We start from the raw sequence: 24,734 nt of genomic DNA, 5'->3' as shown, positions 1-24,734 counted from the left end.
CTCTCTGCCAATCCCTAGGTACCTTCCCCTCTTTCATACATTTATTAAACAAAAGTACCAACCACTCCAACACTATATCCCCCCTGCTTTTAACATTTCTGTCATGATCCCATCAGTTCCAGCTGCTTTACCCCCTTTCATTTTACGTAATGCCTCACGTACCTCCCCCACACTTACATTCTGCTCTTCTTCACTCCTTAAAGATGGTATACCTCCCTGACCAGTGCATGAAATTACTGCCTCTGTTTCTTCCTTAACATTTAAAAGTTCCTCAAAATATTCTCGCCATCTACCCAATACCTCCATCTCCCCATCTACTAACTCCCCTACTCTGTTTTTAACTGACAAATCCATATTTTCCCTAGGCTTTCTTAACTTGTTTAACTCACTCCAAAAATTTTTCTTATTTTCATTAAAATTTCTTGACAGTGCCTCTCCCACTCTATCATCTGCTCTCCTTTTGCACTCTCTCACCACTCTCTTTACCTTTCTTTTACTCTCCATATACTCTGCTCTTCTTATAACACTTCTGGTTTGTAAAAACCTCTCATAAGCTACCTTTTTCTCTTTTATCACACCCTTTACTTCATCATTCCACCAATCACTCCTCTTTCCTCCTGCCCCCACCCTCCTATAACCACAAACTTCTGCCCCACATTCTAATACTGCATTTTTAAAACTATTCCAACCCTCTTCAACCCCCCCACTACTCATCTTTGCACTAGCCCACCTTTCTGCCAATAGTCGCTTATATCTCACCCGAACTTCCTCCTCCCTTAGTTTATACACTTTCACCTCCCTCTTACTTGTTGTTGCCACCTTCCTCTTTTCCCATCTACCTCTTACTCTAACTGTAGCTACAACTAAATAATGATCCGATATATCAGTTGCCCCTCTATAAACATGTACATCCTGGAGCCTACCCATCAACCTTTTATCCACCAATACATAATCTAATAAACTACTTTCATTACGTGCTACATCATACCTTGTATATTTATTTATCCTCTTTTTCATAAAATATGTATTACTTATTACCAAATTTCTTTCTACACATAGCTCAATTAAAGGCTCCCCATTTACATTTACCCCTGGCACCCCAAATTTACCTACTACTCCTTCCATAACATTTTTACCCACTTTAGCATTGAAATCCCCAACCACCATTACTCTCACATTTGATTCAAAACTCCCCACGCATTCACTCAACATTTCCCAAAATCTCTCTCTCTCCTCTACACTTCTCTCTTCTCCAGGTGCATACACGCTTATTATAACCCACTTTTCACATCCAATCTTTATTTTACTCCACATAATCCTTGAATTAATACATTTATAGTCCCTCTTTTCCTGCCATAGCTTATCCTTCAACATTATTGCTACTCCTTTAGCTCTAACTCTATTTGAAACCCCTGACCTAATCCCATTTATTCCTCTCCACTGAAACTCTCCCACCCCCTTCAGCTTTGTTTCACTTAAAGCCAGGACATCCAGCTTCTTCTCATTCATAACATCCACAATCATCTCTTTCTTATCATCTATCTGCACAACATCCACGCACATTCAGACTTCCCACTTTGACAATTTTCTTCTTCTTATTCTTTTTAGTAATCTTTACAGGAAAAGGGGTTACTAGCCCATTGTTCCCGGCATTTTAGTTGACTTTTACAACACGCATGGCTTACGGAGGAAAGATTCTCATTCCACTTCTCCATGGATATAAAAGGAAAATTAACAAGACCAAGAACTATTAAGATAAAATCAAAGAAAACTCAGATGAGTGTGTATAAATAAATGTGTACATGTATGTGTAGTGTGACCTAAGTGTAAGTAGAAGTAGCAAGACATGCCTGTAATCTTGCATATTTATGAGACAGACAAAAGACATCAGCAATCCTACCATCATGTAAAACAATCACAGGCTTCGTTTTACACTCACTTGGCAGGACGGTAGTACCTCCCTGGGTGGTTGCTGTCTACCAACCTACTACCTACATATATATATATATATATATATATATATATATATATATATATATATATATATATATATATATATATATATATAGTTATATATATTTAATTCAATTCAAAGTTTATTCTCTATAAGGATTACAATGCTGAGTTTACAGAATTTGGTTATTGTGTGGTTTACATGTAGTAAAATAATAATTACAGAGTGTACCACTAGAACACCTAGCATGGCTTGGCATTTCAGGCAGACTTAGATTAAATCTTAAGTTTAAAATATTACAAAATTATGAGGTAAGTTGGTATTATGGCTAAGTGACTAAATACTAGTTAGTGAGTTTAGCAATGTGAATGGTTTTGTTTTGACACTATACATAGTTTCAGTATTGGAGTATCACAGGCCAACTTATGACTAGTTAAGATTCATTATTTTGAGATTGAGATTGATATTTCTGTTTATGGTCAAATGGGTGAGTGAGTGTAAGTGTGAACCACCAGGTGGTATTCGTATAATTAGTTGACAGGGTGCAGGGTGTAGGGTTGGTAGACATCAACCACCCAGGGGGGTACTACTGTCCTGCCAAGTGAGTGTAAAACGAAAGCCTGTAATTGTTTTACATAATGGTAGAATTGCTGGTGTCTTTTGTCTGTCTCATAAATATGCAAGATTACAGGTACATCTTGCTACTTTTACTTACACTTAGGTCACATTACACATACATGTACAAGCATATATATACACACACCCCTCTGGGTTTTCTTCTATTTTCTTTCTAGTTCTTGTTCTTGTTTATTTCCTCTTATCTTCATGGGGAAGTGGAACAGAATTCTTCCTCTGTAAGCCATGCGTGTCGTAAGAGGCGACTAAAATGTCGGGAGCAAGGGGCTAGTAACCCCTTCTCCTGTATATATTACTTAATGTAAAAGGAGAAACTTTCGTTTTTCCTTTTGGGCCACCCCGCCTCGGTGGGATATGGCTAGTGTGTTGAAAGAAAGAAAGATATGTATATATTTATATATAATAGGTTGGTAAACAGCAACCATCCAGGAAGGTACTACCATCCTGCCAAGTGAGTGTAAAATGAAAGCCTGTAATTGTTTTACATGATGGTAGGATTGCTTGTATCTTTTGTCTGTCTCATAAATATGCAAGATTACAGGTACATCTTGCTACTTATACTTACACCTAGGTCACACTACACATACATGTACATGTTTATTTATGCACACTCATCTGAGTTTTCTTTGATTTTATCTTAATAGGTCTTGGTCTTATTATTTTTCCTTTTATATCCATGGGGAAGTGGAATAAGAATCTTTCCTCCGTAAGCCATGGGTGTTGTAAAAGTCACCTAAAATGCCAGAAACAGTGGGCTAGTAACCCCTTTTCCTGTAATAATTACTTAAAAGAATAAGAAGAAAATTGTCAAAGTGGGAAGTCTGAATGTGCATGGATGTTGTGCAAATGATAAGAAAGAGAAGATTGTGAATGTTATGAATGAGAAAAAACTGGATGTCCTGGCTTTAAGTGTAACAAAGAGTTTCAGTGGAGAGGAATAAATGGGATTAGGTCAGGGGTTTCAAATAGAGTTATTGCTAAAGGAGTAGCAGTAACGTTGAAGGATAAGTTATGGCAGGAAAAGGGGGAATATAAATGTATAAATTCAAGGATTATGTGGTGTAAAATAAAGGTTGGATGTGAAAAGTGGGTTATAGTAAGTGTTTATGCACCTTTAGAAGAGAGAAGTGTAGAGGAGAGAGAGAGAGATTTTGGGAAATGTTGAGTGAGTGCTTAGGGAGTTCTGAACCAAGTGAGAGAGTACTTGTGGTTGGGGATCTCAATGCTAAAGTGGGTAAAAATGTTGTGGAGGGAGTAGTAAGTAAATTTGGGGTGCCTGGGATAAATGAAAATGGGGAGCCTTTAATTGAGCTATGTGCAGGAAGAGGTTTGGTAATAAGTAATACATATTTTATTAAAAAGAGGATAAATAAGTATACAAGATATGATATAGCACGTAATAAAAGTAGTTTGTTAGATTATGTATTGGTGGATAAAAGGTTGATGGGAAGGTTTCAGGACGTACATGTTTATAAAGGGGCAACAGATATATCGGATCATTATTTAGTTGTAGCTACAGTTCGAGTAAGTGATACTTGGGACAAAAGGAAAACAGCAATAGCAAGTAAGAGAGAGGTGAAAGTGTATAAACTAAAAGAGGAGAAAGTTGGAGTGAGATATAAGCAACTATTGGCAGAAAGGTGGGCTAATGCAAGTATGAATAGGGGGGCGGTTGAAGAGGGTTGGGATAGTTTTAAAAATGCAGTATTAGAATGTGGGGCAGAAGTTTGTGGCTATAGGAGGTTGGGTACAGGAGGAAAGAGAAGTGATTGGTGGAATGATGAAGTAAAGGATGTGATAAAAGAGAAAAAGGTGTGATAAAAGAGAAAAAGATTGGCAGAGAGTGTGTATAATTTCTTTATATAAAGGTAAGGGGGACAAAAGATATTGTAAAAATTATAGGGGAATGTGTTTACTGAATATACTAGGTAAAGTGTACGGTAGGGTTATTTTTGAAAGAATTAGAGGTAAGACAGAGAGTAGGATTGTAGATGAGCAAGGAGGCTTTAGAGTGGGTAGGGGATGTGTAGATCAAGTGTTTACATTAAAGCATATATGTGAACAGTATTTAGATAAAGGTAGGGAAGTTTTCATTGCATTTCTGGATTTATAAAAGGCATATGATAGAGTGGATAGGGGAGCAATGTGGCAGATGTTACAAGTGTATGGAATAGGTAGTAAGTTACTAAATGCTGTAAAGAGTTTTTATGAGGATATTGAGGCTCAGGGTAGGGTGTGTAGGAGAGAGGAAGATTACTTCACATTAAAAGTAGGTCTTAAACAGGTATGAATAATGTCACCGTGGTTGTTGAATATATTTATAGATGGGGATGTAAAAGAAGTAAATGCTATGGTGTTGGGGAGAGGGGTGGGATTAAATTATGGGGAATCAAATACAAAATGGGAGTTGACACGATGATACTATGCTTTTGGGGATTCTAAAAAGTTTGAAAGGGAGGGAGGATGGAAGAAGTGAATATTTTCAGATATTTGGGAGTTAACTTGTCAGCAGATGGGTTTATGAAGGATGAAGTTAACCATAGAATTGATGAAGGAAAAAAGTTGAGTGGTGCATTGAGGTATATCTGGAGACAAAAAAAAACGTTATCTATGGAGGCAAAGAAGGGGATGTATGAGAGTATAGTGGTAACAACACTCATTTGGTTGTGAAGCATGGGTTGTAAATGGTGCAGCGAGTAGGCAGCTGGAGGCATTGGAGATGTCATATCTGAGGGCATTGTGTGGTGTAAATATTATGCAGAGAATTCGTTGTGTGGAAATTAGGAGGAGGTGTGAAGTTACTAAAAGTATTATAGGGCTGAAGAGGGGCTGTTGAAATGGTTTGGTCATTTAAAGAGACTGGAGCAAAGTAGAATGACTTGGAGAGGTTATAAATCTGTAGGGAAAGGAAGGCAGGGTTAGGGTCATCCCTGTAAAGGTTTGAGGGAGGGGGTACAGGAGATTTGGTGGGCAAGGGGCTTGAACTTCCAGCAAGCGTGTGCGAGCGTGTTAGACAGATGTGAATGGAGACAAATGGTTATTGGGACCTGACTAGCTGTTGGAGTGTGAACAGGGTAATATTTTGTGAAGGGATTCAGGGAAACCAGTTAGCTGGACTTGAGTCCTGGAAATGGGAAGTACAGTGCCTGCACTTTAAAGAAGGGGTTTGGGATATTGACAGTTTGGAGGGACATCTAAGCTGTCATATCTGAGTGCCTCTCCAAAGACAGTGATTATGTATGAGTGATGGTGAAAGTGTTGACTGATGGATTTTTTTTTTTTTTTGGGGGGGGGGGGAGTTTTTTTTTTCTTTTTGGGTCACCATGGCTTGGTGGGAAATGGCTGACATGTTGAAAAAAAAGTATATACATTTAGACAAAGGCAGGGAAGTTTTTGTTGCTTTTTTGGATTTAGAAATGGCTTAAGATAGGGTGGATAGGGGAGCACTGCGACAGATATTGCAAGTGTATGGAATAGGTGGTAAGTTACTAAATGCTGTAAAGAATTTTTATGTTTTATGAGGATAGTGAGGCTCAGGCCAGGGTGTGTAGGAGAGAGGGAGATTACTTTCCAGTAAAAGTAGGTCTTAGACAGGGACATGTAATGTCACCGTGGTTGCTTAGCATATTTATAAATGGAGTTGTAGAAGAAGTAAATGCTAGGGTGTTGGGGAGAGGGGTGGGATTCAATTATGAGGAATCAAATACAAAATGGGAGTTGACACAGTTACTTTTTACTGATGATACTGTGCTTTTGGGAGATTCTACAGAGAAGTTACAAAAGTTAGTGGACTAGTTTGGGAGGGTGTGTAAAGGAAGAAAGTTGAAAGTGAATATAGATAAGCATATTTAAATAAAACACTGCATAGAGTAGAGAAGATAATTTGCACACTGCATTTCACTTTGCTAGACAAACTTTTTCAAGTCTAGAGACCAACACACAAGAACACATATAAGCTTAATCATTCAGGGTGAGGAAGATTGCAGTATTTGGCACATATCAGGTAGGTTTCATTCTCAGATAATTATTTATTTGTCCAGGGATTCTGTAATTTATGAGTGCCTGAGTTACAAACATTCGCAGTCATCAACAAGCTCTGTAAGAAATAATATTTAAAAGATAATTGCTTTTCAAACATTTATATGAAGTTAAAAATTATCCTTTCTGATCAAGAAAAAGCTTTGAGTTACAAATAACTTGTTTCTAAGTTGGAACAGCAAAACAAGATATATGGACCGTGCTTTCTATAACAGAGATAGGACCTCTTCAAGGGGGCTCCTTGGCGTGGTGAAGAGGCTCTTAGTCTGAGGAATTAGACCTTTTGTTTTCCTTCCTCAGACCGAACCTAATTACCCTCCAATCCCCCCTACCCTATCCCATCCTCCCCATCCTCCCTTTCCTCCTTGTCCTCCCTATCCCTCCCCTATTTCCTTCCTCTTTTTGGCTTTTGGGATTTTTCCCACAGGCAATCTAGTTCCTAGCTAGGGGGAAGGGTACCAGGGTTCATCCCATTTCGTTGAGGTCCTTGGTGGTGGTGTAGTTTGCCGTGGAATCTGGATCACCTGGGGATGTCCCGATCCCTCTCCAGTCTCCTGGGGGGTGGCTTTGGGTGTCTTTCGGGTGACGAGTGTATCTCTGGAGGCTGCCTATCAGATTCCAGGGGTGGTAGCCAAAGGAGGTATGCTTTGTGGCAAGTGTCTGGCTGCCCTCCCTTTTGTCCACCAAGGTGGCTCAGTAGATGTGAGGTTGCTATCCTGGATTGCTGGTTTACTGGCATGAAGGGTAGGGTATGGCACGGGTTCCATGCCACATCTGCACTACTTGTGGTGCTGAGGTCCTCTTGGGCACAGAGAGGGGATTTACAGCTCTTTTTTGCCTCCTAGGAGCTGTTTCTCCATGTTTCCCCCCCCCCCTTTTTTTTCTTTCCTTCCTTCTTTTTAAAAAAAAAAAAAACAGAAAGAAGTGATCTAACCATGGAGTCCCCAATCCATGAACCTGCTCCCCCTGGGCCCCTTCGTGATACCGCACCCCGTTCTGACCCTGCCTCATTTTTTGACCACTCTTCAGACGCTTCTAATGCCCCTGTACCTCTTGTTGGTACTGTTTCATCACCTGCTTCAGGTACTGGGGTTTCGACTGACTCCTTTGATACGTCTGACCTCGTCTCTCCTTTGACTATGCTTCCGGCCTCTCCCTCTATGGTGCGGCAATTTTTGAATTGCCAGCCTGTCCCACGTCAGACCAATTCCAGTCCCACTCCTTAATGCCCATGACAGTTGCCTGATGATACTTCTTCGCTTCCTTCTCGTTCTACTCAGAAAAGACCGACACGTCATGCACTCCCTTTCCATGCCCAGTTTCGGAATGTACAATGGACTAAATTCTTTACTTTACAACCAACTTCCTCTACTGCCTATCTTTCCGACCATAGTATTGGCAAGGCGCTCCTATGCCATGTTGGTGGAGATATATCCTTTCACACTCTCAAGAGCAGTACACGCATCATCACTGTCCAGAATGCTAACCAAGCTCATGACCTTTCTCTTCTTTCAAATATTAATACTATTCCTGTCACTATTGAAAAACATCATTCCCTCAATTCTTGTAGTAACACTGTCATTCTGCCCCATACCATTGTCCAACAGAATTTCCAGACATGTGGCGATGACATTCTAGTGCAGCTGGAACTCCAGGACCTCCCAATCCTCTAAGTAGACACTTATGTCCTTCCTGCCTGCGGGCGATGATACCCTTGCAGTGTAACTTGATTAACTTTCAACTGCCATGAACTCCCATCCTCTGTTTATTTAGTGGGACATTGTTTACAAGTTTGAAAGGTGATCCCTACACCACAATAGTGTGGAAATTGCTGGCGTTTTGGTTATCCAGCGAAATATTGCAGGTCTGTAACTGAATGCCCAGTCTGTGGTTCCAATGACGATTCCAATACGTCTTGTAGTCTACCTCCCTCTTGCCTTAATTGTTATGAGGCTCACCCACCTTACTCTCACCGTGCTAAGTTTACTTAAATGAACGAGAAATCCGTTGACTCAAAGAGACAGAAGGTTTCCCCTATGCTATGGCAGTTTCTCATCTACGCCTCCAAGGGAGACTACCCCATATTTCTTATTCTCATGTTTCTAAACGTTCCCCCATCTCTGGGGTCCCATCTTCTGCAGTCTCCTCTGGGGTTACCCCTTCCATAGTCACTCCTGTCTCTAATTCTTTTGCTGTCCTGGACTCAGAAGTCCCTACCTCAACACCTCAGTCTGTTCTCACTTCTTCATGTTCTCCCTCACAAGTTCTGGTATCAACAAGACCTCATACAACACCTCCTCCCAGTTGCCCCTCTACTTCTCAGAAGTCCAAAAAATCCCCATGGCTCAAATCTCCTTTAAACCTTCCTTCCCTTCTTCTGACTCCACATTTTACCTTTCCAGTCTCTGTACCTGGTTCTTCACCTCTCACTGGCTCTGTTACAAGTGTGGAGGTTCACCCTCCTCCTCGTACTGTACTTTCCTCCCCTGTCCCCTCCCAAGTTTCTTCCTCCTCTGCCCCCTCCCATGTTTCTTCGTTTTCTGTCTCCTCCCACACTTCTTCTTCAGTTCCCTCTACCCTTTTGCCTTCCCCTACTTTAGTACAGTCCATTGCTGTCCCAATCTTTACTCACCCTCCTCTTTCCATCTTCGATATTGTCTCCCATACAATGTCTTTGTCTTCTGAAACACTTGAAGGAATCTCAGAATATATTGAAGAGACTAAACCATCAGTGGACACTGATCCACCTCCTGTTCCTTCTCATCCCTCTCCTCCATCTGCACAACTCCTGTCTTTGCAGCGTCCCATTCTTTTGCTGCTTGAACGTTTTCCGCTGCCACCACATGTGGACTTTTCTAACCCCTCTAGTCTGTAGGTACCTTTACCTGCAGATTTCTTGTATCTTTCTCATTACCAATCATGGCCTATTTACAGTGGAATATCCGCAGCCTCAGAGGTAATCGGGGTGAGCTTCAGATGTTGCTCACCCGGTTTTCCCTCGTTGGTGTTTCTAACAAGAACCAAAATTACACTCGCTGTTATCCATCCCATCTCGGGCTATGATTTATTGTATTCTTCGGATCCTTTTTCTGATGGAACCTTTAATGAAAGTGCCCTTCTTATATGCACTGATATTCCGTACTGTCAGCTATTTGTTTATTATTATAAATTGTGCTACAAATTTGCACAACTATAAAGCTTCTTATTTGAAATACTCATTTGTACTTCATGTTGTAATTTGTTTACTGTAATTTTTACCACTGAATACATCATTGCTTAGTTAATCTTAAGTTAATCTTAAGCCTGCCCACAATGCTTTGCATACAAGGGGCTTTTGGCATGTACACTCAACCACTGTATTTCTTTTGTACAACTATGTATCATGTCCAAATAATAATAAATAAATAAATACTTCGCTGCATTACACTGCAGCCTGTATCCACTTGAATAAGTGGTATACAATCTGTTCTTTGTATATCTCTCCTTCTCGGGCATTATCTATCCCGGATGTTGCCTTTCTTGTTTCATACTTACCGCCACCACTTCTTTTACTTGGCGATTTTAATGCCCACCATTTCCTCTGGGGGGTCTCACTATGACTCCCATGGCATTCAGTTAGAGGCTTTTCTCACTTCTCATCCCCTCCATGTTTTAAATATGGGTATTCCCACCCATTTTGATCCTCGTATTCATACTCTCTCTTGCATCGATCTCTCGGTCTGCTCTTCCTCCACTGCACTAGACTTCACCTGGTCTGTCTTCCCGGACTTACATGACAGCGATCATTTTCCAGTCATTCTTACTTCTTCATATTCATTACCACTTCGTAGACCACGCTGGCAATTTGATGAAGCAAATTGGGACCTTTACTCGCAACTAACTGCTTTTAGTGAGGTTCCTTCTTCACCCTCCATTGATGAAGTTTTATCCCCTTCTTGACCTCAGTTTTAACCGCAGCTTCTCATTCTATACCCCAAACCTCAGGCAGGCATTCTCAGAAGTGCGTACCTTGGTGGTCTCCAGCTTGTGCTTGGGCAGTACGTTTGAAATGCACTGCGTGGGGTAGGTACTGGTACAACAGAACCACAGAGAGACTTCTTGATTTTAAGCAGAAGTGAGTGGTCGCTCGCTGTGTCATCTGTGATGCTTAATGCACTTGCTGGTGAGATTATGTTTCCACCATCACCTCTGCTTCCTCTATGAGTGCAGTCTGGAAAAAATGACTGAAATTGAGTGGTAAATACTCTCCCAACCTGGCTCCTGTTCTGCGGGTTGCCGGTGTTGATATAGCAAACCCTCTTGACGTTGTCATTGAAATTGATAAATTAGACACATGTGCAACTCTTGGGTATCTTTATTGAGGAAACGTTTTGCTACACAGTGGCTTGAGGGACTGATTACCTCATTCTCCCCCTGTCCTTCATGAAGCCACTGTGTGGCAAAACGTTTCCTCAATAAAGATACCCAAGAGTTGCACATGTGTCTAATTTATCAACGTGTCAGTTCTCTGAACCATTCATCTACAGTTATTGAAGTTGGTAATCATCTAGTCCATATTTCTCAGGGGCTCCATCTATGCCTCTTGTTTCTTTCCTCAAAGAAGAATCTTATAATGTGCCTTTTACACTTCTGGAACTGGAGGCAACACTCTCAGCTTGCCGATCATCGGCAGCTGGGCCTGATGGCATTCATATTCGGATGTTACAACATTTACATCAGTTAACCCTTGCAGTCCTCTTATGACTCTAATCTTATTTGGTCACAAGGAGTTCTTCCCCAGCTGTGGAAATCTGCCATTGTTCTCCCTTTCTGCAAACTGGGTACTACGGGACATGATGCCTCCCACTGTCATCCCATTGCTCTTACCGGTGCAGTTTGCAAGGTGATGGAACGTCTGGTAAATCAACGTTTAATGTGGTATTTAGAGACACACAACAGTCTTTCCACTAGTCAATATGGCTTTCGTAAGGGCCGTTCTACCATTGACCCCTTACTATGCTTGGATACGTATGTTCATAATGCCTTTGCGAATAACCACTCAGTTATTGCCATATTTTTTGATCTTGAGAAGGCATATGACACAACTTGGAGGTATAATATTCTGGCCTAAGCCCACTCCTTAGGGCTCCAAGGCAATCTACCATCCTTCCTTAAGAACTTCTTAACTGACAGACATTTCTGTGTTTGTGTTAATAATATGCTCTCCCCAGACTTTGTCCAAGCTGAAGGTGTCCCCCAGGGATGTGTTCTGAGCACTACACCTTTTCTCCTCGCTATAAATGATTTGGCCTCTCTTCTTCCATCCAATATTTGATCATCACTCTATGTTGATGACTTTGCTGTATAGCTTGTGCAGACACTGACTTGTCACCTCATTGCAGTTTCTCTCCAGCATGTGGTCAGCTGTGTTTCCAATTGGGCCACCATGCATAGGTTTAAATTTTCTAGTGCTAAAACTCCACAAATTACTTTCACTAGACATTCTGTCATCTCTGATCATCCATTGTACCTCTATGGCTCATGTATCCTAGAATGTGATACGGTCAGGTTTCTAGGCCTTCTGTTTGACCGTAGGTTATCCTGGAAACCTCACATTACCTCTCTGAAGGCAACTTGTCACAGCCGGCTGAACTTTCGTAAAACCCTTGCTCATCTTTCATGGGGAGCTGATTGTAGAACTCTCCTTCGCCTACATTCAGCCCTAATTTTATTGAAACTCGATTATGGTGACCAGATCTATTTGGCGGCCTCTCCTTAATCCCATCCATCACCGAGGATTACATTTATGCTTTGGTGCTTTTCGCTCTTCACCTGTTGAGAGTATCTATGCAGAAGCGACTATTCCACCCTTGTCTGATCGCCATGATGCCCATTCCCTATGCTATTATGTACGCTCTCATGAACTCCGCAATCCTTCCATACATAGAATAGTCACTGATGTTAGTAGACATTCTTTATTTGTTCATCGCCCCTGTTTACTTTGTCCTTTTTCTCTTCGCCTACATTCGCTCTTGTCTTCCCTTCAGTTACCACCTTTTTATGTTCATGTAGCATCTAACTTTTCCCTACCCCCTTGGGAAGTTCCAGCTGTTTGTGTCTGTTCTTTCTCACTGCCATGTGCGAAAGCCTAATTGCTTACAGTAGCTTCCCGCTTTCTTTTTCTTGACCACTTCTGCTCTCATTCTCATACCATTGCAGTGTACACAGATGGTTTTAAGTCTTCTGACGGCATCGGATTTGCAGCATTGTTTCCAGACAGTGTCGTGCGAGGGCATTTACTATCCTCGGCTAGCATTTTTACTGCTGAATTTTATGCCATTCTTGCAGCACTTGTCTGTATTGCATCTATGCCTGTGTCACCATTTGTGGTTGTTTCAGACTCCCTTAGTGCTTTACAGGCTATACAAAAATTTGATACACCTCATCCCCTAGTTCTTCATATCCAACTTTGGTTACGCCGTATCTCTACTAAGCACAAAGATATTGTTGTTTGTTGGGTTCCTGGTCATGTTGGCATACAGGGCAATGAACAGGCAGACACTGCTGCACAGTCAGCAGTACATGACCTCCCAATTTCATATAGAGGTGTTCCATTCACGGACTGTTTTGTTGTAACTGCTACCCACCTTCGCACCTATTGGCAACAATGTTAGTCTGATCTGCTCTATAAAAAACTTCATTCTATTAAACCGAGTATAGGTTACTGGCCGTCTTCTTGTCATCAGTGTCGAGGTTGGGAGACTACTCTCTCCCATCTTCGCATCGGCCACACTCGTCTTACTCATGGGTATCTCATGGAGAGGTGCCCTGTTCCTCTCTGTGAGAATTGTCATGTTCCAGTATCTGTTAGCCACATTCTGTTGGACTGTCCACTCTATCAACAGGCATGCAGAATTTACCTCCAACATCATCTCCGCTCTGCTGCTCTTTCTTTACCTTCCCTTCTTGCTGATGGACCCTCCTTTAATCCGGATTCTCTCATTGACTTTTTGACAACAACTGATTTACTCCACAAACTCTGATGATGATACCTTTAGCACTCCCCTCAGCCCTTTCTACCTCAATCTCTTGCTACCCTCTACCCCTGCACTATCCACTGCCCCACTGTACTCCATAACCTACTAATCATCCCTCTCCCTCTTGCAACCTGATATGCCTCACATCCTTTCCTGCCCTGCAGAACTGTGTATCCCTTGGGGTTTAGAGCTTCTTTTTTATAATAATAATAATAATAATAATAATAATAACAGAGATAGGAACATTAGACAGAGAGTGTGCTTCCCAGGAACTGGTGTTGATGACAAAGTCGACAGATTGGATAATATTATGTCAGGTAATGGGAACAAGCCCATCATCTGTCTTATTGCTGGTGGAAATGATATTGGGAAGGGCAAGAGACAGGAGCTGCTGGATAAGTACAAGTCAGCTATAGATGTAATTAGGTCTAAGGGAGGGGTCCCAGTCATATGTAGCATCTAGACTAGAAGGGGAGTGGGCAATGAATGGATGTCTAGGGCAGTTGGTGTAAATTGACAGCTAGACAGGTAATGCAAGGAATTTGCAATCCCATTCATTGATAACTGGGACAAATTTTATGGCAAACATGGTATGTATTCAAGGGATGGGGTACATCTCTCAGGGGCTAGAGTGGTTGCATTAGCCACCTCGATTGAGGGGGTCATTGCTGACTTGTCTGGGACTTTAAACTGATACATTATAGAGGTATGGGTGTGTGTGTGGGAAATAATCAAGCTGCAGTACAAGGGTTGAAAACAGCTGATATTACCAGGATACCTCAGGGATATGTTTCATAGACAATATTCAAGATATAGTTCCTTGTAAAGGCAAAGCAATTAATCAACAAACAAAGAGTGACAGTAGAGGGCTGAGAGTGACTAACTCCCTTAAAGTTTACTATACTAGTAGTAGGAGTCTAAGAAATAAGATAGATGAGATAAGATTATTTGGATGTGTAGGTAATATAGATATTATTGCTGTAACAGAGGCCTGGTTCAACCTGAAAGATAGAGAAATCCCTTCTGAATGTCACATACAAGCTATACTATTCCACATTGATAGGATCAACAGGAAGGGGAAGGATGTTGGAGTGGCGATGTATGTCAGAGATAATTTAAACTGTTTTGTTAGACAAGCTATGATATTAGAAGCATCGGACACAGAATCTGTTTGGCTGCAGTTGCTCGAGTGTGACAAATTAATTTTGTGTGTGATTCATAGGCCCCCATATCTTGATAAGGAGTACAGTGAACTGCTATGGCATGAAATTCATAAGGGTCTAGATATGAAAATGTCATGTTAATGGGAAATTGTAACATTAGATAAATTGATTGGAACAGTATGACAGGAAATCTCAAGTCTAGTGACTTTCTTGATGTGATTCAGGATTGTTTTTTAAAACAGTTTGTGACAGAACCAACTAGAAGAAACAATCTGTCTGACTTGGTTCTTGCCAACAAGGAATCACTAATTAATAATCTTGAGGTTAATGATGAGCTAGGGGAAAGTGATCACAAATCACTTAGTTTCAGTATATCATGGAATTATCCAAATAACTGCAATCAAGTCTCTGTCCCAGACTTCCACTTGGCCAATTTCATGGGACTGAGAAATTACCTGGGTGGGCTAAATTGGAACTACCTGACTATGTTGGTTGCCAGTATGACATTTTTTAGATCATAGTTTTAGCTGGCCAGACAACTTATGTTCCAAGTAGGGAAATTAGATAAAAAAATGATCCCAAATGGATAAATAACAGATTAAAACATCTCATTGGTTAAAAGAGAGGCATATATAGGCATATCAAAATAGGGGATGGGGAGTTAAGAAATCAGTATAGTATTCAGTTAAAGAGACAAATAAATAAGGGAATAAGAAAAACTAAAAGAGATTATGAGGCTAAAGCAGCAAGAGATTTGAAGACCAACCCAAAAAGTTTCTTTCAGGTATATAGAAGTAAGATTACGGACGATATAGGCCCACTCAGAAGTAACTTAGGTCAGATCACTGACAGTGATAAGGAAATGTGTGAAATTTTTAACTCGTATTTTGTCTCAGTTTTTATGCAGGAAGATGCTAGCGAAATTCCAGAAATAATAAATTATGCAGAACAGGATGATGATAAACTATGCATGATTAGGGTAACTAGTGACATGGTCCTCAGACAAATAGAGAAATTAAAACTGAAGAAATCCCCAGGCCCTGATGAACTGTTTGCAAGGGTTTTAAAGGAATGTAAAGAGGAACTTAGCAAACCTTTTGGCTAGTCTTTTCAACATATCACTACAAACAGGCATAGTGCCAGACAAGTGGAAAATGGCAAATGTAATACCTATTTACAAAGCAGGTGACAGGCCCTTAGCTTCAAACTATAGACCAATAAGCTTTACCTCCAAGGTGGGAAAATTTATGATATCAATAATTGCTGAGACAATTCATAGCCACCTTGAAAGGCATAAATTGATTAATGGATCTCAACACGGCTTTACAAAGGGGTGTTCCTGCCTTACGAATTTACTAACTTTTTTCACCAAGGTGCGTATTTGAGGAGGTAGATCATTGTATTGAATACAGTATTGTGTATATGGACTTCAGGAGGGCTTTTGATATAGTTCCACATCAGAGGCTATTGAGGAAAATTAACCCTTTGACTGTTTCGGTCATATATATACGTCTTACGAGCCAATGTGTTTGACGTATATGTACTTAAAAATTCTAGCAGCTTCAAATCAAGCAGGAAAAAGCTGGTACTCCCACATGTCCGAGATTGGGTCTGTGTGGTCAGTGTGCACAGTATAAAAAAATTCCTGCAGCACACAGTGCATAATGAGATAAAAAAAACTCCGACCGTGTTTTTGGATTAAAACATCGACTTTGAGGTGTATTTTCATATAGTATTTATTTTTGTATTCTCATTTTATTGGTCTCATTTGATAGAATGGAAAAATATTATAGAAGTAGAAGTGATTTTGATTGGTTTCACTATGAAAAGGATCTTGAAATGGAGCTCAAAGTAGCAGAAATGCTTGATTTTTGACGATGTTCAAGAGTAAACAAATGACATCATTGTCCAATAAATGTCCAACTAGCCATTATAATATGCAATCACAAATGGGTTGACATTATTTATACAGTTATTACAATAATGCAGTAGTCTGGAAAACAGTAAATCTATTTTTTTGTGTGAATAAAAATTCAAAATAGAAAGCAAGAGTATTATAAGAGACGTGACTGATGAACAGAGAAAATGTTATGTTAGTGCCAGGAATGTCTGCATTGTTCATTCTAGACCCTGTTTGGAAATTGGCATATTTTTTAATTTGTGTGAAATTGGCCAAATTGCCAATTTCTGACCACTTTATTGGGTAGTTGAAATTGGTAAATGGGCGGTTTCTTGTACTCAGTCAATAGAACAAAGGGAGTTCTAAAGAAATAGCTATGAGTTTGGTTGACTGGAACAATGGAATTGGCCGAAAATAAGGCCCAAAGTGGGTGAAATCGCCTATGTGTAAATATTGCCGAGATTGCTAACTTCGTAAGAGTGTAATTCTACAAGTTTTCCATCAAATGTTGTACTTTTGGTGTTATTAGCATCGGGAAAAGATTATCATTTCATGAGAGAATTTTTTTTTTTTTTCAAATATTTTGTGACAGTGAGAGACTCTAGGATTGGGGTTTGCGACAGTCAAAGGCTTAAGGCACACGGAATAGGAGGAGACATTTTTTCCTGGGTAGAGGCATAGTTGACAGATAGGCAGCAGAGAGTTTGCATCAGTGGGGAGAAATCAGATTTGGGGCATGTCACGAGTGGTGTTCCACAAGGGTCAGTGTTGGGCCCTTTGTTGTTCACAATTTATACAAACAAAGTTGATGAGGGAATCAATAGGGACATAAGCAGTTTTGCTGATGACACCAAAACAGGTTGCCTAATTCATTCTAATGAGGACATTGGAGCACTCCAGGAAGATTTGAATAGACTGATGCAGTGGTTGGAGAAGTGCACATACAAAGTTCTAAATATTGGACAAGAAAATAACCATGCCACATATAAACTAAATAATGTAGATCTTAATATTACTGATTGCAAAAAGGATTTGGGAGTTCTGGTTAGCAGTACTCTAAAACCAAGACAAGAATGCATAAGTGTTTGCAATAAAGCAGACAGAATCCTTGGCTTCATATCAAGGAACATAAATAATATGAGTCCTCAGGTTGTTCTTCAACTCTATATATCTTTGGTTAGGCCTCATTTAGATTATGCTGCACAGTTTTGGTCACCGTATTACAGAATGGATATTAATGCACTGAAAAACGTACAAAGGAGGATGACAAAGTTGATCCCATGTATCAGAAATCTTCCCTATGAGAACAGACTGAGGGCCCTGAATCTGCACTCTCTAGAAAGGCATAGAATTAGGGAGGAAATGATTGAGGTGTATAAATGGAAAACAGGAATAAATAAAGGGAATGTAAATAGCGTGCTAAAAGTATCTAGCCCAGACAGGACTCGAACTAATGGTTATAAGTTGGAAAAATTCAGATTCAGGAAGGATATAGGGAGGCATTGGTTTGGTAATAGAGCTGTGGTTCAGTGGAACAAACTCCTGAGTACTGTCATAGAAGCTAAGACGTTGTGTAGTTTTAAAAATAGGGTGTGGGTGGGTGTGAGTTGGACCTGACTTTCTTGTACTAATAGGTCTGATGCCATGCTCCTTCCTTAACCCTTTCAGGGTTTCGGCCGTACTAGTACGGCTTACACGCCAGTGTCCATGACGTACTAGTATGCATAAATTCTAGCGCCATCAAATATAGTGAGAGAAAGCTGGTAGGCCTACATATGAAAGAATGGGTCTGTGTGGTCAGTGTGCACAGTATAAAAAAAAAATCCTGCAGCACACAATGCGTAATGAGAAAAAAATAACTTTGACCGCGTTTTGGGATTAAAACAGCGACTTTGCACTATATTTTCGTATGGTATTTATCGTTGTATTTTAGTTTTCCTGGTCTCATTGTATAGAATGGAAGACATATTACAGAAATTGAGATAATTTTGACTGGTTTTACAATGAAAAGTACCTTGAAATTGAGTCTAAAGTAGTAGAAATGTTCGATTTTTACCAAAATTCAAAAGTAAACAAATAATGATAAGCGTCCAATACACGTCAACTGGTGAGTCTAATATTCTTTCACAAGTGCGCCGATATTATTTATACCATTTCTACACTAATGCAGTAGTCTGCATAACAGTAAATCTTATTTTTTTTTTTGAGAATAAAAATTCAAAATGGAAAGCAAAAGAAATGTAAGAGGGGCCTGGGGACGTGACTGATGAACAGAGGAAATGTTATTTTAGTGCCAGGAATGTCTTTCTTGTTTATTCTGGACCCTATTTGGAAATTGGCATCTTTTGAAATTTGTTTGAAATTGGCAAAATTGCTAAATTCTGACCACTGTATTGGATAGTTGAAATCGGTAAATTGGTGGTTTCTTGTACTCATTCGATAGAAAAAAATGGAGTTCTAGCGAAATAGATATGATTTTTGTCGACTAGTACATAGGAATTGGCCGAAAATAGGGCTCAAAGTGGGCAAAATCGCCGATGCTTAAACATTGTCGAAACCGCTAACTTCGTGAGAGCATAATTCCATAAGTTTTCCATCAAATTTCATACTCTTGGTGTCATTATGTTCGGTAAAAGATTCTCTATCTTTTCTTAAGAAAACTAATTTTATTTTTTTTTTGAAATTTGGGGGACCCTGAGAACAAGTCTCTGAGAGGGCCTGTGGACCCTGAAAGGGTTAAGTGAATGTGGTCTGACCTGACTAGGTGGGTCATTGGTCTATGCCAGGAGGTGACTTGGGCCTGCCTCACATGGTATGGAGAACTGGTTAGACAAGTACACTTTTCTGCATGAAACAATATACATACATGCATATCATTTGTTACTTATCTGTAACAGCATGATGTCCAGCAGCTGCCACCTGGCCATCTATTCGGGGTGCTACTCAGTTACCACCAGGGCTGTAGATTAATGTGGTTAATTATATAATTTGCCCCTAAAGGAGCGTATATTTCAGCATTTCACATCTGAAACGCTTAGTGAAACTCACTTGGTTTGGGCTTTAAAGCCCTCCGATAACGGCCTGGAATAGGACAGCCCTAATCACCTTGTGTCTGCCCAAAACTGCAGTTTTTAATTGGTGTTACAAAAGATTAAGACTTACCTTGCTTGTGTAATGTGAGCTTATGGTGTTGACAGCGCCATTAAGACTGATATCGTTGACATGACTGGACTGAAGGCTTGAGTGTCTCAGGGAATGTTGCACTGATGTTCACCACTACATCAGGAATGTTCGTTGCAATTACTCGCAATACTGGTTGCACTTCACCATTCAGTTCCATCATTTGTTCATAGTTTTGTGGTATTATCCACAACAGGAAGAACATGGATATGCAATAAAACTATGTGATTAGTTCTACTGTGAATTTACTGGCTTGTATAAGGGAACTAGTTTAACTTTTCTAGTTTCCTGAGATTGTCAGAATGAACAAGAGTCAAAACACACTGGTCACTACTGTCTCTTTGTCTTTTAACGATAAGGAGGCAACACCCTCATGACACACATCGCTCGTCCATTCCTTGAAGCAATCTGAGGCCCGCCTGCCTCATCACCCTTCTCCTCCTTGTCCCCACAGAGGATATGCTGAACTCAGCTTTATTTCTCTCCCTTGCTACATATTGTAACAGTATTCAACACATGATGGTAGATTTCTTGTTATCTAGCTATAGACTGCAATTCATAATAGTCCTAGCTGGTAGATAAAGTGGGTGCAGGTTTGCCCTTAATTTTCCTGCTTAGGGCAAAGAGTAATTAATCTAGTTTAACTCTCACTTGTAATTGCAACAAGAACTAGCAAGGAGAGGAAAGCGTGCCTCTTGACGATGGTACGAATATGTGGGTTCTATCAAGTTGTTTTTGAGGAAGAGTCCACTAGCACCTTCTGGGAGGGCTAAATCCCTCACAGGGCTGAGGGGGGCTGAGAGATACCCCCTTTACTGGAGAATTTTCTCTACACATGGTCCAGTAGGCCTGCTGCAGTGTTCTTTCTTTCTTATGTTAGTTGGAGGCTCTGTAATTATCTTTTTTGTAGCTACAGGAGCATAACAAAACTCAGATACTAAAGTATCTAATTCTTCATATAATCTTTTAACATTTCCTGTGGTAGTATTTAATACCTCCCCTTGTAACCCATTCCATTGTTCTATAGCTCTGCACAGTGTTTTGCTTGCATATTTCTTTCAACTTTGTGTTGCTCTGTTAAACAAATCGCTTTCACTACTTCACTTTTTTCTTCATGAGAACTAAATTACAATAATTGTTTTTCTTTGTGAGAACTAAATTATAATAAACTTTTTCTTTGTGTGAACTAAATTATAATCAACTTTTGAAGTTATTGTGAGCAAAGACTCTCTAGGATTCCAACATTTAACAAAAGCACAGTATTATAACTTTTAATTTAAAATAAAATATAAATTATTTAATTCGTCAGCAGTTTTAATAAATTCAGTAAAGTACCTATTATATAAACAATGACTAACTAGACTTTCATTTATGCAAACTTCAGGTAATTACCAACAGCCTGACTGGTCATGGACTGAGCTGTGCTTGGCAGATTGAGGATAAAGCCTCTACCACTCCTTGAGTGGACTGACTTACATGAGTTTAGTACTTTTAAGAAACAATACAATACACATTTTTTAATGATCTTCAAATTGCAATGTGTGTTGGAACAGCTTAAACATGGAATTTTACACTAAGCAGTCATCTTTTATGTCTTCTCTCCTGCTAGATGCATTCACTATAGCTAACTTACACTCAGCAGTAATAATTTTTTCATTCTTCTTCCTCCTCTTCTTCTTTTTCTTCTTTTTCTAGATATTTTCACTTTTAGTTAACTTACACTTACCTGTAATCATCTTTTATCTTATGTCTTTTCCTAAATGTATTCAAAAATGTATTAATGCTTCTGAAAGGAAAATGACACTTGTCTTTCCCCTATTGTCCAGTCATTACGACAAATGACGAGAGATGGGCCAGCATCCCTGCAAGAGGAGGAGAGCCTAAATGAGAAGCTGCATGAAAGTGAAAAGCTCATCACAAACCTCTCAGAAACTTGGGAGAACAAACTCAAGAAAACAGGTGCCACAAATACTCTCTTAGTTACTGTTGATGAACCATAAATGATAAGAGAATTCCCTAATTTTTCTGATACAAATTAGTCATTGTTAGATTTTAATATTTGATGTAGTAATAGTTATAGTGATTTTTTTTGGCTGGTCACATAAAAAATTACTGTAGGTATTAACTTTGTTTAAAGTGAAGAAATCTTTACTAACACAGTTACATTTTTAGCTAGCAAGTTATATAACAGTATCAGTTTTTTTTAACACACTGGCCATGTCTCACCAAGGTAGTGTTAGCAGAAAAACAGAGGAAACACATTCACCTCATTCATTCAAATTCTGTCTTGCTAGAAGCGTGCTGACATCATGGTTCAGATGACCCTCTGAACTTCACTATCCCTACCCCTTTCCCCAGAGTTCAGGCACTGTATTTTCCATTTCCATGATTCAAATCCAAGTAACCCGTTCTCCCTGAATCCCAATGGAAATATTTATTACCTTGCTCACACTTCAACAGCACATAAAGTCATAAAAACCACTTGCTTCCACTCCTGTCTAAAGTGCTCACACAAGACTGTTGGATGTTTAAGCATTTGGCACTCGAACCTTCTTTAGCCCCTCCCATCAACCCTTCTTGGGAGAAGCACTACCTCTCCTTTCCTCTGCCTCAGATTTATATACAGTATACAACAGTAGTATTACATATTGTATTATGAATAATTGTATTCTTTAAAGGATCTTGCCTTAGGTTCATGAAACTCAAGTACTGTACTTCTATCAAGTTATGGTAGCAATTAATAGAACTGAAGGCTGAAATATTTCTGTTTTCCCTTCTGTCTTCAGTTATTATTTTTCATTTGTAATATATCAGCTATCTCCCACCAAGGCAGGCTGACCCAAAAAAGGGAAAAATATTCCATCAAAATTTCCTTCAGCCTTCCTTGCAGTGCTCTCTGGGCTGTCCCATACCCCTCCTTCCATCCACCTCAGAGTTATACACACTCTAGTTCAACTTATCTTCTCCATTATTTTTTAATTGACTAAACCATCTCAGTAGATCATTTTTTGCTTTCTATAATGCCTTTCATACTACTATTTTTTTTGTTTCTTTGCTCTGTTTTCTATGCTTAATATTCCAAACCCCCCATTGCTCTCAAATATGGCATTTCTACTGCCTCCAGAGCCCTTGGCATCACTGTACTCTAATTCATTTCCCTCTTAGCATCCATTGATGACTTCTTTTCACAGACTTTTCATCACTTCATCTACTTTGTTCTCGTCATCTATTCTGTGGTTCATTTCATCTTTCATATACCATTGGGTAACACACTCAGTCCATATATTTAGATATACTTCCTTTCTCCACTCTCACCTTCCTCTTCAATTTTTTTCTGAATCTTCCAAAAGCACTGCAGGTGGGAGCAATTGTGGCAGTGCCCACTTAATATTATGTTCATTACTGGCATTTATATATAACACCATTATATTAAACATCCATGGCCACATCACACATTCCTGTTTAAAGGAAAATTTTAATAGGAAGTGTATCCCTATAAATCTGCATTTCCATTATAAAAATGCCTTTATGCATCATGGGTCATGGGGAAAGGAGGGGGGGTTGTTCACCAGGAACACATCATGCCTCATGCACATCAGTACTCATATCTCTGCTCATAGCAGGGTCCATTTCATATTTTACACTCAGTATAAGATTCCTTCACTGCTTGCTATAGTAGTTTGCTAGTAATGACTGATGTCAGCTGGGAGCCTAGCAGTGCACCACACACCAGTCAGCATTTGGAACATAACAACTGGGGCAGGTGGAGGAAATTCTTGGCTCCCAAATGCAGAAATGTGTTTTTCTAATTAAAATAGTTATCTCCTGTGGTAGTCCTAGGGGACTTACTAAGAATCATACCACTAGTATTAACAAACTGAGGTGGCAGCTTTGAAATAGTGACAGAAGCCCTTTGGACAGGTAGTTGTACAGACCATAGTCCAGCCAGAGGTAAGGCTGCTTTGATCTGACTACTGATATGCATGCCAGCCTTGCTCATGAATGTGAAAGCTTTTGAACAGGACTCTTAAGCTAAACCTGAATTGGGAGGAGGAAAGTCAAGTGAGCTGAGGGACATTCCAGCACTACCATTGAATCTACAGGAGCAGTGGTCATACATTCACCAGAGGTCATCCCCAAATGCCTCCTGTAAGGCCTCAGAGAAGCTTACCCATGGGAAATCTTTATAAAAGCCTTCATCATCTGATAATATGTGTTCCTAATCTCCCAGAACACACAGCTCACATTGTCAAGCAGGGTCAAATTCCTTGTAAGCCACACAAATGTAGTGTCTCCAACAGGAATTCTGAAGGAGCAGGAGATATACAAGCAGATCCTAGCAATATTCCCAAAATAGGTGTGGCAGTAGGCCTATGTCGAAGAGAAAGAGTAAAACTGTTGACAGTAGGACAAACAAATGATGACTGGGTATTGCAAGGCTCCCAGCTGACATCACTCATAAATAGCAATCCACTATAGCATGCACTGATAATGGGGGACCTTATACTACAAACCACGGTACGGATGGGGTTAGAACCCATGGCAAGTGAATCTTTAAACTCAAGGCCAGTGAGCTAAAGTTCATCACTGCCATGCTGGCAGGAGATTCATCTGTAAAAACTTGCATTTGTGGTCACAGTGGGCCTATGCTAATGTCCCTATGGTGTGTAAATATACCTGGTTGGATGACTCTTATTGTAGCCAACTAGCCTAGTGGCTTGTGCACTGGCCTGGAGTTTTACAACTCATTTGCCATGGGTTCTAACCCCACCAGTACCATGGTTTGTTTACAATCATATTTTTGCAATTTCATGGGTCATGAAGACTTGATACTGATTGTAGGATGT

The 24,734-nt window shown here is 39.9% G+C and overlaps 1 protein-coding gene across 8 annotated transcripts in view; it reads left to right on the top strand.

Moving 5' to 3' along the window:
* Khc-73 (Kinesin heavy chain 73) overlaps positions 1–24,734 on the top strand; it is an 886,736-nt gene that overhangs the window by 357,136 nt on the left and 504,866 nt on the right. For all 8 annotated transcript variants that reach the window (XM_070083276.1, XM_070083279.1, XM_070083274.1 and 5 more), the window contains one exon: positions 21,714–21,846. In XM_070083276.1, coding sequence (XP_069939377.1) covers positions 21,714–21,846 — 133 coding nt within the window. The remainder of the gene's footprint in view (positions 1–21,713; positions 21,847–24,734) is intronic.

This window comes from Cherax quadricarinatus, chromosome 9 (genome assembly GCF_038502225.1).
Source record: "Cherax quadricarinatus isolate ZL_2023a chromosome 9, ASM3850222v1, whole genome shotgun sequence".
Lineage (NCBI taxonomy): Eukaryota > Metazoa > Arthropoda > Malacostraca > Decapoda > Parastacidae > Cherax > Cherax quadricarinatus.
Note: the sequence above shows the minus strand (reverse complement) of the source record. Positions and strands in the feature narration are given on the sequence as shown.